Source organism: Pan paniscus, chromosome 8 (assembly GCF_029289425.2).
Source record: "Pan paniscus chromosome 8, NHGRI_mPanPan1-v2.0_pri, whole genome shotgun sequence".
Lineage (NCBI taxonomy): Eukaryota > Metazoa > Chordata > Mammalia > Primates > Hominidae > Pan > Pan paniscus.
The window spans coordinates 129152788-129170123 of record NC_073257.2 but is presented as its reverse complement, the minus strand read 5'-3'; the positions used below and the strand labels follow the sequence as shown (position 1 = coordinate 129170123).

At 35.6% G+C, this 17336-nt stretch overlaps 1 protein-coding gene across 2 annotated transcripts in view; it reads left to right on the top strand.

Annotated features, from left to right (window-relative positions):
* Positions 1-17013, top strand: part of PDZD8 (PDZ domain containing 8) — a 92670-nt gene extending 75657 nt beyond the window's left edge. For both annotated transcript variants that reach the window (XM_003825632.6, XM_008950963.4), the window contains 2 exons: positions 9309-9471; positions 14177-17013. In XM_003825632.6, coding sequence (XP_003825680.2) covers positions 9309-9471; positions 14177-16380 — 2367 coding nt within the window. In that variant the 3' untranslated portion in view covers positions 16381-17013. The remainder of the gene's footprint in view (positions 1-9308; positions 9472-14176) is intronic.
* The last annotated feature ends 323 nt before the right edge of the window (positions 17014-17336 follow it).

The window sequence follows — 17336 nt, the reverse complement described above, 5'->3', positions numbered from 1 at the left end:
AGAAATAGATATCATAAAGAAAAAGCAACCACAATTTCTGGAAATGAAAGACACACTTAGATAAATACAAAATGCAGTGGAAAGTTTCAACAACAGACTACAATAAGTAGAAGAACTTCAGAGCTGGAAGACAAGGCTTTTGAATTAATCCAATCAGAAAGAGACAAATAAAAAAGAATAAAACAAAATAAACAAAGCTTCTAAGAAATTTGGGATTATGTTGAATGGAAAAACCTACAAATAACTGGTGTTCCTGAGGAAGAAGAGAAATCTAAAAGTCTGGAAAACTGATTTGAGGGAATAATTGAGGAAAACTTCCCTGGCCTTGCTAGAGATTTAGGCATCCAAATACAAGAAGTTCAAAGAATACCTGGGAAATTCTTTGCAAAAAGATCATTACCAGATTCAATCAACTGTGGATTGAAACCCAACCGTGGACTGTGAGGGATCAGATTTTCTTTGTTTTCTGAAAGAGAACTAAAACTATTAAATTTGTAGATGGTGGCAAACTTTGACCATTTATAAAGATTTTGAGTGAAAACGTCTATAGATGTTAATGTTAATTCCTTAATTGTAGGTTATCTTTTGGAATAAGGAAGCACCCAGATTTACATCTTGGGATTCAGCCAACTACGGACTGAAACCCAGCTGTGGATTAGGACTGTGAGGACTGTGATGGATACGGAGGGCTGATTGTACTGCCTCATTTTGCATAAGGCCTCATTATATGCCTCATTGCGTATGTATCTGAGCATATACCGATTTTGGTATCCTCGAGTGGGGTCCTGGAACCCTTGTGGATATGGAGGGCTGACTGCTAAAGATATGTTTAAAGAAAAAAAACTTTCAAGAAAAAGGCTGTACAAGACAAAATGTAATGATGCCCAGCTTTGCAGTAAACAATATGTAGTCACAATATCGTAAACATTATTTGCTGATTTTTAGTTTTAGAATCGATCAACCTTGTAGCTTCACTGTAGTTACAAAAGGAATATAATAGTTATTAACTTTGATAGTAGAGTTTAGAAGGTAGAAGTATAAGGAGGAGAGAAAGAGGGAAGAATATAAAGTCCTGATATCAGATAGATATTGTCTGTAGTTGATAAATAAGAAATATAGGGGTATAACTGTATTGATGATAGTTATAAAGAAGTTATGTAGAAGAACTAAAAACAGTGCTGTAATTACTATAATTTGGGGGAAAGGTGAGTAGCCTCCTTGCCTGTAATAGTAGGAAGTCAACACATTGTCTAAAATTTGGTATATTAAGAAATGATGATGTATGCATATTATCTAGAGAACAAAGGTAACCCCCAAAACGACTAAAAACAAAGAGTTTAAAAGCAGTTGCTATGGTGTGGGGATGGGGTAAAGGGGACTTGAGGAGACAGGGCTATTGCTCTTGTGTTATTTTTCTATATTTGATTTTTTAACCACATGCAAATATTTGATGTTTACAAGTTCTAATTCTTTTTAATAGTAGTAAAAACTTGAGTTACATTTTTTTTCTTTCAGACACGCTGTTCTTGCTTCTTATATCTGGTTTCATTCTGTATCTACAGTCTAGTAATTCCAATTATGGGTAGGTCAAAGTCAGTATGCATTTGATTGACATAAGTTGAATTTAAAAAACCATATAAATATTGCTTTTCTTCCTTATTAAGGATCATCTAAATTCATACCAAGTTGTCTTTTATTAAATTAGGTAAATTGGAAAACTAAAGGTTATCTGAATTAGTGATCTGCATATTTAAGCATCTTAGGACAAAAATTGGCATATATAAGGTTTTGTTTTTGCTTTCCTTTTAGTAGCTTTATTTTGAGGTATAATTTAAACAATAAAATTTACTAAGGGTACAGTGTGGTGAATTTTGGTAATTGTATACAATCATGTAACCTCTACCTTCGTCAAGATAGAGAATAATTTTATCACCTCATCCATTACAGATGTTCCTCAACTTACATTGGGGTTACATCCAGATAAACCCATTGTTGTAAATTGAAAATAGTATGTTTTTTACTTAACAATATTTTCAACTTATAGGCTTATCCAGATATATCCCCCATAATAAATTGAGGAGCACACTGAAACTGTATTGCTTTCCCACATCGTAAAGTCAAAAAATCGTTAAGTCTAACCCTCATAAGTCAGGGACCACTTGCTATTTGTGTTACAGTTCACCTCATCATTTGACCAGTTCCTGGCTTTTATGAATGATGCTCTGTGAATATTGGCATGCAAGTCTGTGTGTGGCCATGTTTTCATTTCTCTTTGGTAAATATCTGAAAGTAGGATTGCTGGGTCCTGTGGTGAGTGTATGTTTAACTTGAAAACGCCAAACTGCTTTCCAAAGTAGCTGTACCATTTTATATTCCCATCAGCAATATAGGAGAGTTTTAGTTGCTTCACATCCTCAGCAGCAGTTGGTATTGTCCATCTTTAATTTAGTCATTCTAGTAGGTATGTAGTATCTCATGGTTTGAATTTGTATTTTCCTAATGGCTAATTGAACATCTTTTAATATGCTTGTTGGCCATTTGCATATCTTCTTTTGTGAAGTATCTGTTCAACTCTTTTGCCCACTTTTTATTGGGCTTTTTCTTATTTAGTTGTAAGAGTTATATATTCATGGGTCAAGGTCCTTTCTCAGATGAATGTTTTTCAAATATTTTCTCCTAATCTATGGCTTATCATTTCATTTTCTTAACTGTCTTTCAAAGAGCAAAAGTCATTAATTTTATGAAGTCCATTTTATAACTTTTTTCTTTTATAGATTTATACTGTTTGTGTCATGTTTAAGAAATCTTTGCCCAACTCAGTGTCATAAAGATGTTCTCCTGTATTTTCATCTATAAATTTAATAGTTTTAGTCCTTAAGTTTAGGTTCATTTTCTTTTTCTCATAAATTTTTATGTAGTGTGTGAGTCAAGGTTCACTTTTTTCCCTATTCAGACATCTACTTGTCTCAGTATACCCTTTTCCCTATTAATTAATCTAGCACCTGTGTCCAACATAAATTGACCATATAAGTGTTGTTCTGTTTGTGGACTATCATTCCATTATTTCATGTGTCTGTCATTAGACCAATACCACGCTGTCTTGATTTATCTAACATATAGCAAGCCTTGAAATCAGGTAGTGTAAGACCTCCAACCCTGTTATATTTAAGGAGTGTTTTGGCTGTTCTTGGTCCATTTCTTCTCTAAATGCCTGCAAGGATTTCGACTGGGATTGTGTTGAATTTGTAGATAAATTTGGGAAGAACTGTCATCTTAACAATAATGAATCTTATGCATGAACCATGGTATTCTTCTCCATTTATTTAAGTCTTCTTTCATTTCCCTTAAAATTCTCACAATAATGCAGAATATTGTAATTTGCAGCATATAGGTCTTACACATCTTTCATTAAACTTAAATATTTTTAATACTATTGTAATAGATTTGGGGTTTTTAAATTTTTCTAATTATAATTCCATATATTCTATAATTTATAATTTTAATTGTAATAATTTTCTGATATAGAGACACTCATTTCACTTTTGAATATTGACCTTGTAGTCTGTGACTTAATTTCACTTAATAGCTCTAATAGTTGTTTTGTAGATTTCTTGGAATTTTCTATGTTTAGGATCATAGTATCTGCAAATAAAGACAGAGTTTTTTCCTCCCTTCCGATCTTTACACTTTCCTTTTTTTTTTCATTACACTGACATTAACTTCCAGTACAGTGTTGAAGTGTTAAGAGCAGAAATCCTTGCCTTGTTACTGATCTGAGTTATAAAACAAAATCTTTCATCTTTGAGTTTTATTTGTAGATTTTTGTAGATGTCTAATCAGGTTTAGGAAGTTCTCTTATACTTCTAGTTTGCTGAGGGCTTTTACCATTAATGAATATTGGATTTTGTTAATTTTTTTGCAGTATTGAAATATGGCTTTCTCCATTGTTTTGTTAACACGATAAATTACATTGATTGATTCACTTGGTTATGATTATTATCTTTTTTAATGTATTGCTGGGTTGAATTTCCTAAAATTTTGTTAAATTTTGTATCTTTTTGAACATTAGAGAGATTAGTCTATACTTCTGTTTTCTTGTTTCATGTTTGCCTTGTTTTATTTTTTCTTTCAGAATTCACCGATGAAGCAACCTAGCTCCCAACTGGGAGGGAGTTTTTTGTGTGTTGGGAAGGAAGGCTTATAATTATGAATTTAATGTATATAATTGATATAACCATGTACACTTGAAAAGAATGTATTTTGCCATTGTTGAGTATAATGTTCTATAAGTGTCAGTTAAATCAAGGTTGATGATGTTGAGGTTGCCTGTGCCTCCACTTCTTTTTTCTAGTTATATTGGTTGCTGAGAGGATGAAGAAACCAAGTTATACCTCTAACAACAGCTTTAGTAAAGTTACATTGCAAAGAGACATGCTTATAAGAATAGGAGGAATTTGTTACCATGTTTTATGGTCTACCACTGAGTTCATTTTCAGTCTTTTTGGGTTTTGGTGGTGGTGATGGGTTTCTTTTGTTTTTGAGGCAGGGTCTAGCTCTGTTGCCCAGGCTGGACTGTAGTGGTGCAGTCATGACTCAATGCAACCTCCACCTTCCCAGCTGAAGTGATCAAATCAGGATAACTAGCATAGCCATCACCGCAAACATTTCTTTGTGGTGAAAATATTAAAAATAATCTCTTCCAGCTATTTTGGAATATACAATATATTATTAACTATAGTTACCCTATTGTGCAATAGAACATCAGAACTTATACCTCCTAACTGTAACTTTTTATAGCCACTTCTGATCTCCCCACTCCCCCTATTCTCCCCAGCCTCTGGTAACCACTCTTCTACCTCTATTTCTATGAGATCAAGTTTTTTAGATTCCACATATGAGTGAGATCATACAGTATTTGTCCTTCTCTGCCTGGCTTATTTCACTTAACATAATGTCCTCTGGGTTCATCCATGTTGTCATAAATGACTTTTCTCTGGGGTTTTGTTTTTTGTGGCTGAATAGTATTCCACTGTGTTTGTATACCACACATTTTTTATCCATTTATCCATTGATGGACTCTTAGGTTGATTCCATAGCTTGGCTCTTGTGAATAGTACTGCAGTAATCAAGGAAGTGCAAGTATATCTTCATCATACCAATTTCATTTTCTTTGACTATATACCCAATAGTGGGATTATTGGATCATTGCTAGTTCTATTTTTAAATTTTTGAGGAACCTCTGTCCTGTTTTTCATAATAGCTGTAACTAATCTACTTTCCCACTAACAGTGTATAGGAGTTCCTCTTCTTCCACATCCTTGCCAATATTTGTTTGTTTTTTTGTCTTTTTGGTAATAGCCATTTATTTTGGTAATATGTGTCTTCTCTCTTGTTTCTTGATCAGTTTAGCCTATAGGCTTACCAGTTTTATTGGTCATTTTATTGAGTCAGCTTTTATTGATTTCTCTATTATTTAAGTATCTGTTTCATTGGTTTCTGTCCTTTATTATTTCTTTGCTTCTACTTTGGGGTTTAATTTCTTAAAATGGGGACTTAGGTCACTAATTTTAGATTTTCCCCCCTATATAAGCATTTAAAACTATAAATTTCCTCTAAAACACTACTTTAGTTGCATCCCACAAATTCTGATTGGTTGCATTTTCATCATTTCATTTGAAATATTTTTGGATTTCTCTTGTGATTTTTCTTTAACTCATGAATTATTTAGAAGTGTGTTGTTTTGCTCTCCAGATATTTGGGGTTTTCCTAGTTACTAATTTGTAATTTAATTCCACTATGGTCAGAAAACATGCTTTATAAGAGTTCTTTTTAAAATTATTGATATTTGTTTCATGACCTTCTACATCCTGGTGAACTTACCATGTACACTTGAAAAGAATGTATTTTGCCATTGTTGAGTATAATGTTCTGTAAGTGTCAGTTAAATCAAGGTTGATGATGTTGAGGTTGCCTGTGCCTCCACTTATTTTTTTCTAGTTATATTGGTTGCTGAGAGAGGGATGAAGAAACCAAGTTATACCTCTAGCAGCAGCTTTAGTAAAGTTACATTGCAAAGAGATATGCTTATAAGGATAGGAGGAATTTGTTACCATGTTTTATGGTCTACCACTGAGTTGATTTTACTGTTCTCTGTACTTTTGTATATATTGGAAATTTTCTGTAATAAAATCTTAAAAGCCAAACCCTCTCAGGTGATATTATATTCCAGGGAATGCATGTTGAAGCCACAGCATGCTTCACCATGTACAGGAAAAATATTTAGGGTTTCTATTTATGTTTATTTTTTACATTGTCATTTTAAAAGTTCTATTTTGGCATATGTTTTATAGTGCCAGGCATATCCAATAGTCATAAATAATTTTAAGATATAGATGCATACATATGGGAGAGAATTATATATTATATATTATTGTACTATTCTGGTTTTAAAATAGTAGTTTTACCCTAGTGGAAAATCAGTTTTGTTCCAAAAGTTGTGTATCATTGCATGGTCTTGAACCTTATCTTAAATTTTATATTATAATAACAATGTTTTTGTGAAATACTCATTTTAAAATGCTTTGTTTCACCAGGCTTTTAATTAAGAGGTGTTTTTATATTCTGAAACTTCTGAATCATGTCGGAACTTAATTAAGGTGATAATTTTCATTTCAGGGAATGCTGAAATTATAATCTAAAATTAGGTCAGTGGGGTGCAGGCTTAAAAGGAAACAAAAACCAGCTTGTAAAAGAAACAGTGTCTTATGTTCTGTTCCCTGTATATACTTGAAATTAAGAGTATTTACTAATAATCAGTAAAAATTGGGGAGAAAGTGAGGTAATGTAATATTGGCCCTAATTATTGCTACTGAAAACCTTATCTTTTTTTTTTTTTTTGCATCTGGAATGTTTACTTCAGGTATCATTTGAATTAAGAAAAGCGAAGGGAAAGATATGATTTATAGATAGAAAATAAATTAAGAAACTACACTAACACCTCACACTAGCCTCTATTCACTTCCTAATCCTACCCCCTGAATCTCCATTCTACTTTTAAAAGCAGAGTAAATAACAAAAAAAAACACATTCCAAATGCAGGTGTTAATTTTTAAACTTTACAGTACTCAGACTTACACTGTTTAGGTTTTGTACCCATTTGCTATCATTAGCTTCCTGCAATTAGAAAAACTTACATTCTAAATTTCAGCTTTGGCAATCTGTATATTAAGAATATATTTATGTTCCTGGATTTGAGAGAATATGTTGTTAAGGGTTTTGTTAAAAGCCTTAATTGTGTACAGCACTTTACATTGTAAGGTGATTAATTGCTGTGTCATAAGGCAGGGATTGGACAAATGTCTTAGGAGATTTAAACACAACTTACGTGTTTTGGAGGGGCTTTGTGTTTTGTAAACCTTTAGGTAATTCAGAATTTGACCACATATCCCATTTCTTGAGCACAGTATGATTAAGATTTTCCTTAAAATAACTTTACAAAATTTGTTAACACCCAAATTAAAGAGCAACTTCCAGTGAGGGTTCTTTTACCAGCGAATATCATTAGGTAGGAAAATTGAATTTCTGTCCAAGTGGGATTTATATATTAAAGCAGTGCAGCCAGTGATATATTTGGATATTAGGGTATTTGGCAAAGTCCCTCATGAGATATCCTTGAAGAATAGGACTTAAGAAATGTGGACTGGAGAATAATACAATTAGACTGATTTGTAATTGAGCGCCATAAACACTAATTGAATCCTTGTCAACAGCTGGGATGTAGCACTCTGCCTGTTTTTTTTTTTTTTTTTAATCAGTTGTTTGAATGAGGACACATAGCATGATGATGTTGTTGTTAATTCACAGATGATGTTAATCTAGTATCCACATTCCTGAAAATTGGATGGCAGGTTTATTTAGAAAACAAAATGATCTTGATGGGTTAGAATAGGACATCTCATTAACAATGTAACTTTTTTTTTAAATAAAGATGGGGTCTCACTATGTTGTCCAGGTTGGTCTTGAACTCCTGGACTCAAATGGTCCTCCCACCTCAGCCCTCCTTAGTAGCTGCAGTTACAGGTGTGCACCACCATCCCCATCATCCCCACCACATGATAACTCTTTTTTTTTTTTCTGAGGTGGAGTCTTGCTTTGTTGCCCAGGCTGGAGTGCAGTGGTGTGATCTCAGCTCACTTCAACCTCTGCCTCCCGGATTCATGCCATTCTCCTGCCTCAGGCTCCCGAGTAGCTGGGACTACAGGCACTGCCACCACACCTGGCTAATTTTTTGTATTTTTAGTAGAGACGGGGTTTCACCGTGTTAGCCAGGATGGTCTTAATCTCCTGACCTCCTGATCCGCCCACCTCGGCCTCCCAAGTGCTGGGATTACAGGCGTGAGCCACCATGCCCGGCCGATAACTCTTAATAAAGTATAAATGTAAACTCTTTTCCTTTGCCTATTCCCAAAAAAGAAACTTGAAGAATACACTGGCCGGGTGTGATGGCTCACGCCTTTAATCCTAGCACTTTGGGAGGCTGAGGTGGGCGGATCACTTGAGCCCAGGAGTTTGAGACCAGCCTGGGCAACAGTGGTGAAACCCGATCTCTACAGAAAAAATACAAAAATTTGCCAGGCATAGTGGTGCATGCCTGTAGTCCTAGCTGCTTGGGAGGCTGAGGTGAGAGAATCACTTGCGCCTGGGAGGTGGAGGTTGCAGTGAGCCAGGATTGTGCCACTGCATTCCAGCCTAGGTGACAGAGTGAGACCCTGTCTCAAAAAAAAAAAAAAAAAGGATACACCATACAAAATGGAGTTTCCAAAGCACATATAATGAATGACATAGATCATTTTCATTATATTTGAAAAAAGCAAGATTCAGAATTATATTCATGATTATAATTGTATTGACTACTATGTCTCAGTATTATTGAGACAAATCTCAATTTTATGTTAAATATATATTAGAAAATATATAGAATAGTTCTAGATTGTATAATTAGGAATGGTTTTCTTTTTATTTTGCCTTTCTGTTTATTTCCCAATTTTCTACAATGAGCATGGAGCAAGGAGTAATAATAAAACACATTGAAGATAAAGTGTTTAATTTTTTTGATGATTTAAATGTGTAGTCTAAGGATAGTTAATTTATATTGTTACAGTAAAGATTTTCTCCTTCCTTTATTTGCCATGATAGAAAAGTCAGCATCAGCCATGGTGCTCTCTGCACATAACAGTCTGTTACTGTTTTTTTCCTCTATCACTAGGAATCCATTGAATCAGTTTTCATTTTTTTCCCCTTTATCAAAGGTTGAATTAATAAAAGGAAATTTACAAAGTGTTGGACTTACACTTCGTCTTGTCCAGTCAACTGATGGGTATGCTGGGCACGTCATCATTGAAACTGTGGCTCCAAACTCGCCTGCTGCAATTGCAGATCTTCAGCGGGGAGATCGACTTATTGCCATTGGAGGTAATTATGCTAATATGCATTATACTTTACCTTTACAGATAAACTACAAAGTAGGTGTGAGGTTTTTCCTCTCTTCCTTTTTCCTTATTTCTATAATATGCATATGTTACTTTTATAATGGAAATAAAGTAATAAACTTTATTATAAATAAAAATTCAAAGGAGGCCTTCAAAATACATTTAAAACATACATGCCATTTTAGTTCTAGTGTATAAATCTTTAAAATACTTTGTTTAGACCACTTTTATATAACCACTCTAATCCTTCCCTTCCCACCTTCTACTACTCTATTTATTTTTTCTTGAATGTGAAAGTAAGGGCAAATAAACAGGTTATCTTTCTGTACGACTACCACCATTGCTACTCTGAACCTAAAATTGGTAGTATTAGCACTACTGCCCCCATCACTTAGCACTAGATGATAAGCAGAAGAACCAACATTCCTTTTCCAGGAGGGCACATCTGAACTGTCCTGTGATCCTGTGTCATCTAAATGGCCAGCCATTTGTTAGTATGTTGTTGCTCAGAATTCAGCCCAAATCACTGGTGGAAAAATGTGTCACTTACATGCCTTCCTATCACTTGGATTGTTAACGGTAAAAACTCTCTGAAGATAGCAGGTTATTTGCTTGTATATAAATGTCTAAGCAGTAGGACTCACTGTGCACAGCAGTGAGGGGAAAGTCCAAGCCTTTTCAACCTTTGTAGTACCTGTCCCATCTATTCTAGGCTTGTTGAGAGATTTCTTGAACATATGATTGGTCACAGTTGATCTGAAAAGGGCAATGTGATATTTTCTTTCACAGCTTAGACAATAAATAAGTTAGAACAGTTCCCAAATCAAGGTGCAGTTGTCCTTGGTTACATGTCAAAGAAACTCTGCCTTTGATTCAAATCCACCTTGACAATAAAATAATGAAAATTATTTAGTTGCATATCTGGGAGCCCAATTAAGTCAATATTTTCACATGGGAATCTGTGATCGTGGCATAAGCAGTGCTTCTCAGACTTTCCCATGTATGCCAGTCACCCAGACCTGATGTTAAAATGTGCATTCTGAATCAGGAGACCTGTAGTGAGGCCCAAGATTCTTCATTTCTCACAGACTCCTCCCAAATGATGATGCTCATGCATAAACACTTAGGGAGGCATAAGATAGACATCATTCATTATATTAATATCATTTAATATTTTGGTTTTAGCTACAGGATAAAATTAATTTTTTCGGTCTTTTTTGGGGGTTGTGTTTCAATTACACAAGTAGTAAATACCTATTATCAAAAATAAATTAATTAACCTAAGCGATATAAATGTATACAGAGTGAAAAAGCAAAAGTCATCCCTTGACATCTAACATTTGTTAATTACAATAACAACAGGCCGGGCTCAGTGGCTCATGCCTGTAATCCCAGCACTTTGGGAGGCCGAGGCGGGTGGATCACCTGAGGTCAGGAGTTCGAGACCAGCCTGGCCAACATGGTGAAACCCATCTCTACTGAAAATATGAAAATTAGCTGGGCATGGTGGCAGGCGCCTGTAATCCCAGCTACTCAGGAGGCTGAGGCAGGAGAATTGCTTGAACCTGGGAGGCAGAGGTTGCAGTGAGCTGAGATCATACCATTGCACTCCAACCTGGGCAACAAGAGCAAAACTCCATCTCAAATAATAATAATAATATGTATTAAGATGAAGGGCAGATACAATACACATTCATTGTTTTAAAAAAAAAGAAAAACCTTGGAACATAACAGAAAAGCTTTTGTATGTCTCTTTTTTGTTTTTTTGTTTGTTTGTTTTTTTCTGTACATAAATACATGCCTTTCCCAATTTTTGTTTAGGAAACAAAAATTTCTAAACTATGCATTTTTGTAATAGTCTTTATTTCTTTTAGCATGTTGTAAACTTTGCCCATGTCAACAGATATTTTTCAAAACATTTTTATATCGCTTTGATTCATTTATATGGGTATATAATTGATGATAGTTGAAATAAGATTGGCAAAATATTATATTTGAAGCTCAAAATGGAATTCATTTTACTGTTTCCTCAGCTTTTGAGTGTGTTTGAAATATTCCAAAAGAAAAATCCAGACTTGAATGGTGTATTCCTGAGAGAGAGTTGCAATGGCCATCTCCACAAAACACCTGATGACTGAGGAATAGATGAGATGAGGGCAGATTTTTAGTCATAAAAAATGAGTTCAGATTGAGTTGAAGTTTTTGCCTACTGTAGATCATTAGATGGACTAATTTTTCATTTATGCATATGTCAAACTATAATTTTGCTGAGACATAGTATGGTTAGAAGGACGTAGTAGAACTTAAAGCTAGATAAATAATGAAGCACCGTATTAGAAAGCTCTGAATTTCCATGTGATAAGTTTGTAGGCTAAAGGGGCAAATGCTTTAGGAAAATTTCGTAGCAATATGTTTGGTGTTTAAAGTAGGGAAGGTCTGAGTGAGAGATTGCAGTTAAGAGCTGTTTATTACTAAAGTGAAGGCCAGTTATCAGGAGGATCTGAACAGGGAAGGAAAATGGGCTGAAATCACAAGTTTGAGTTGACAGCTGAATGTTTCTAGGGAGTCAAATATCCCTAGGATTCAAATTGAGTTAACTGGGAGTGGCAAGTTGATTGATAGTAGTGAGGACAGAGAGACAGTCAAAGAAAGGTTTTAGCTCTGCTGAATATTTAGTCCCAAAGGAACATCCAGGTGGTGATGTCCAGTAGTTGGGAATGTAGAACTAAAGTGAAGAAGAAGGGAAACCAAAGAAAAAGTTGATAGTTTTTGAGACTACTGGAGTGGCTGTAATTTACCAGGGAGAGAGCATAAAAGGGTGAGAGAACTAGTGGCAAACTTTGGTAACAGTTGCATATAAGGTGCAGGTGGTATAGGTGGAGAAAAAGAAGCTAGAGGAGAGGTGATCAGAACCAATTGTGTAAAGTGTTGTGGAAACTAAGAAAAAGAAAAATTTTAAAGAAAAGGAAGAAAAAGTTTAAGGATAATTGATAGAGCAAAGTCAGGAAGGAGACAGGAGGATTGGATCCAAAGTAAGTATACAGATAGAGGGATATTTTCTCCTCTGAAGTAAGATAATACTAAAAATGATGGTAGGGAGAAAAGGTAGCTTCATATTGATCTTTTTGGCAAATAAGGTGATAGCATGCACAGAGTAAAAGAGAGTAGGGAGAGTAGACTTTAGGGAAACAGGAAAGATTTACAGCTGATGTTTGAGAGACTTAGTTGTTTACAGACCGATCAAAAGAATGCTAAGCATCCCTGAACACCTTGCCAAAGATGGATGGCTAACTTGATGCTAGATCCAAGCGGCAAGCTCAAGAGCAGGAAAGGGCAATAGTGGGGCTAGTAAAGCTGGGGATCAAAAAACATGAGGACGAGAAAATAAAATATTGGTAAGAACATCGTTGTAATCTTGAGACACAGGGTTGGATAGAAGAGCAAGTGGTATCAGGAACCCAACAGGGCCATGAGAAGAAAAGAGGAATGATTGGGCCGGGAAGTTGCCTAAAAGTAGTGAGCAGACAGGATTGTAAGAGGTGAAAAATAGGAGCTTGTGATCAGAGAGTAATTGAAAATGAAAGATCTTTGATGTGGACAAGTTCCAAGTAATGACCGAGTCTAAAGCCTGATCTTCCCAGACAGCTGAAGTAAGAGAGGACACAGGTTGAGGAACCCTGAAGTCAAGTTATGAGAAAGGGGTGGTGTTACTTAGATTTATTTAGGATGGCCCTAAGATCTTTGGAAAACAAAGAGCCTTCTCATTCTTTCTCTAAGTTCTACATAAAGGGATAGCTTGGGCAAGTGCTGTTTTAGAGAGTGTGGGAAGAGTGACAGGAAACAAGTAGCACCTTTAAGTGCTAACACACCTAGAATATCTATAGAAGCATACACTAGAAGCTACTAAGGTCAGGGAAGGGACAGTATGGCTGGGAGACAGAGGTGGAAAGAATATTTTTTACTGTACATCTTTTTATACCTTTCGAATTTTAAACTACGTGTAACAATTAAAAAATAAGAAAAATAAAAACAACGTAGATATTACAGATGCAGATAGTAACCAGCTTGTTTAACTTTAAAGCAGTTTATCCCTTACTTGTTCTTTCTGGTTTTGAAAAAGATGAATGTGATGGGTACGGTTGATAAAAAGAATCTGTAAAAGTACGTTATTCATAGTATAGTATTTTGCTACATTATTTTCAAGCACTGCTGTCTTAATTTGAATCTTTCATCATATGTCTTGTAATCCCTGGAGATTTTAGAATTTCCTTCAGTGGCATCACAGCTTTCCCTCACTCTAAGTCTGATTTAGCCATTAATAGAATCCTTTAAATAGATCTCTCTCTGTTCACTTCTTCAGTTCAAACTGAGAGATGTCATCTAACCTAAGAAGAGATAGAAAGCAATTAGGAGTTAGCATCCTGGCACTCTTTTTGGGATCCTGTGTCATCATCTGGTTTGAAAAGGTAAACATCTCCAGGATATCAGCACATTCAGGGTTTGAGAGTTAGCACACTGATTCATCCAAAAGCCAAATAAAATATTGTTGAGATTTTCCTATTATTCTTCTATTAGTTAAATAACCAGAGGTAATGGCAATTATATATATTGAATTAAATATATTTAACAAATGTAGTAATTTCTATTGCAATAATTTACATGTTTTCCCTTTTAAAATCTTAAACCAGGTGTGAAAATCACATCAACACTGCAAGTGTTGAAGCTTATCAAGCAGGCTGGTGACCGAGTCCTGGTGTACTATGAAAGGCCTGTTGGCCAGAGTAATCAAGGTGCAGTGCTGCAAGATAACTTTGGCCAGTTGGAAGAAAACTTTTTGTCAAGCTCATGCCAATCGGGTTATGAAGAGGAAGCTGCCGGGTTGACAGTAGATACTGAAAGTAGAGAGCTGGATTCTGAATTTGAAGACTTGGCAAGTGATGTCAGAGCACAAAATGAGTTCAAAGATGAGGCACAATCATTAAGTCATAGTCCCAAACGTGTTCCAACAACACTTTCTATTAAACCCCTTGGAGCTATATCACCAGTTTTAAACCGTAAATTAGCTGTAGGAAGTCACCCACTACCACCAAAAATTCAGTCCAAAGATGGAAATAAACCTCCACCCCTAAAAACTTCAGAGATAACAGACCCAGCACAAGTGTCAAAACCAACCCAAGGATCTGCTTTCAAACCACCTGTGCCACCACGACCACAAGTGAAAGTTCCTTTGCCTTCCGCCGATGCTCCAAATCAGGCAGAACCAGATGTTCTCGTTGAAAAGCCAGAGAAGGTGGCGCCGCCTCCTCTTGTAGATAAATCTGCTGAAAAGCAAGCAAAAAATGTGGATCCCATAGACGATGCAGCTGCACCTAAGCAATTTTTAGCAAAGCAAGAAGTGGCCAAAGATGTCACTTCAGAAACGTCCTGCCCTACTAAGGACAGTTCGGACGACCGTCAAACATGGGAATCATCAGAAATTCTTTATCGTAATAAGCTAGGAAAATGGACAAGAACCAGAGCATCCTGTTTGTTTGACATAGAAGCCTGTCACAGGTACTTAAACATTGCATTGTGGTGCAGGGATCCTTTTAAGTTGGGAGGTCTCATCTGTTTGGGGCATGTTAGTTTAAAACTTGAAGATGTGGCTTTAGGATGCCTGGCTACATCAAACACGGAATACCTTTCCAAATTGAGACTGGAAGCCCCCTCACCTAAGGCTATAGTCACTAGAACAGCACTACGCAATCTGAGTATGCAAAAGGGATTCAATGACAAATTTTGCTATGGTGACATTACTATTCACTTCAAATATTTGAAAGAAGGAGAATCAGACCACCATGTAGTTACTAACGTAGAAAAAGAAAAAGAACCCCATTTGGTTGAAGAAGTTTCTGTTCTCCCTAAAGAGGAGCAATTTGTTGGACAGATGGGTTTAACAGAAAACAAACACAGTTTTCAGGATACTCAGTTCCAGAACCCAACATGGTGTGACTACTGTAAGAAAAAAGTTTGGACTAAAGCAGCTTCCCAGTGTATGTTTTGTGCTTATGTTTGCCATAAAAAATGTCAAGAAAAGTGTCTAGCTGAGACTTCTGTTTGTGGAGCAACTGATAGGCGAATAGACAGGACACTGAAAAACCTTAGGCTGGAAGGACAGGAAACCCTCTTAGGCCTGCCTCCTCGTGTTGATGCTGAAGCTAGCAAGTCAGTCAATAAAACAACAGGTTTGACAAGGCATATTATCAATACTAGTTCTCGTTTATTAAATTTGCGTCAAGTCTCTAAAACTCGCCTTTCTGAACCAGGAACCGATCTCGTGGAACCTTCACCAAAACACACACCCAACACGTCAGACAACGAAGGCAGTGACACGGAGGTCTGTGGTCCAAACAGTCCTTCTAAACGGGGAAACAGCACAGGAATAAAGTTAGTGAGAAAAGAGGGTGGTCTGGATGACAGTGTTTTCATTGCAGTTAAAGAAATTGGTCGTGATCTGTACAGGGGCTTGCCTACAGAGGAAAGGATCCAGAAACTAGAGTTCATGTTGGATAAGCTACAGAATGAAATTGATCAGGAGTTGGAACACAATAATTCCCTTGTTAGAGAAGAAAAAGAGACAACTGATACAAGGAAAAAATCACTCCTTTCTGCTGCCTTAGCTAAATCAGGTGAAAGGCTACAAGCTCTAACACTTCTTATGATTCACTACAGAGCAGGCATTGAAGATATAGAAACTTTAGAAAGTCTGTCTTTAGACCAGCACTCCAAAAAAATAAGCAAGTACACAGATGATACAGAAGAAGACCTTGATAATGAAATAAGCCAACTAATAGACTCTCAGCCATTCAGCAGCATATCAGATGACTTATTTGGCCCATCCGAGTCTGTGTAGCAGACAGGTCTATTTAAACTTTCAAATGAACAGGGTAAAGTTGCATCTAAAGTACCACAGATACAACCATGTTTAAATCCTCGTATGCACTCTGGCCTGCTTCTCCAGTTACTTGCTTGTGTAAGAACAAAACTGAGAAAGGTTGTTCTCCAGTAAAAACATGACCAGCTTACTAATTGGTTGTTTTGGATTGCATTTATAGCTATGCTTTTTTGGGTTTATACTGGGAATTTATTTTTACTAAATTATTTAACTTTTCTAATTATGTAATTATGTAAGCTAACTTTTCATGTTTATGTATGTATGGTGTCCCCTTGTGTTATTTTCCTTCCTCTTGGTTTTTGAATTAGTGTTAAATAGAATACTGTCTAGATTCTTAAAATATTTTCATTTCCATCATGGTTATAACAAATTTGCTGCATGCCCAAATTGACAACAGCAATCACTGAGGGAACAGGTTTTGAATCTTTCTTTTGTGTTATGAAGTTTATCGTCTCTACTTGCTTGAGATTTTTGTTATTTTGGGGGTTTGGGGGTGCTTTTTGTTTTGTTTTTGCCAAATGTAACATGAAAGCAGATGCTGCAGCTTTAGTCTGTTATGCTGATTTAGTAAAAAAAAAATTTTTACATATATTGCTTGCTTTTGATGCTTCTGTGAAATTTTTTTCTAAAGCTTTTGTGCAGCTGTATGGTAAAAATATGGTGATTAATTTGAAGAGCTTACATTGAAAGACAATGTAATAGGAAATAAATGTAGATTGCAGTTGGTCAAGAATTTTGTAGAGAGGATAACAAGACTTAATTACTGAAAAACAGTAACATAGCATTTTGAAATATAATCTTTTAAAATATTGATGCTTTCCTTTTAAATGGAAATTTAAATTTTATGATTAAAAGTTTAAACATTTATGATAATTTTCCTCATCAGTTCTCCCATAGGAAATAAAGCATGTGAA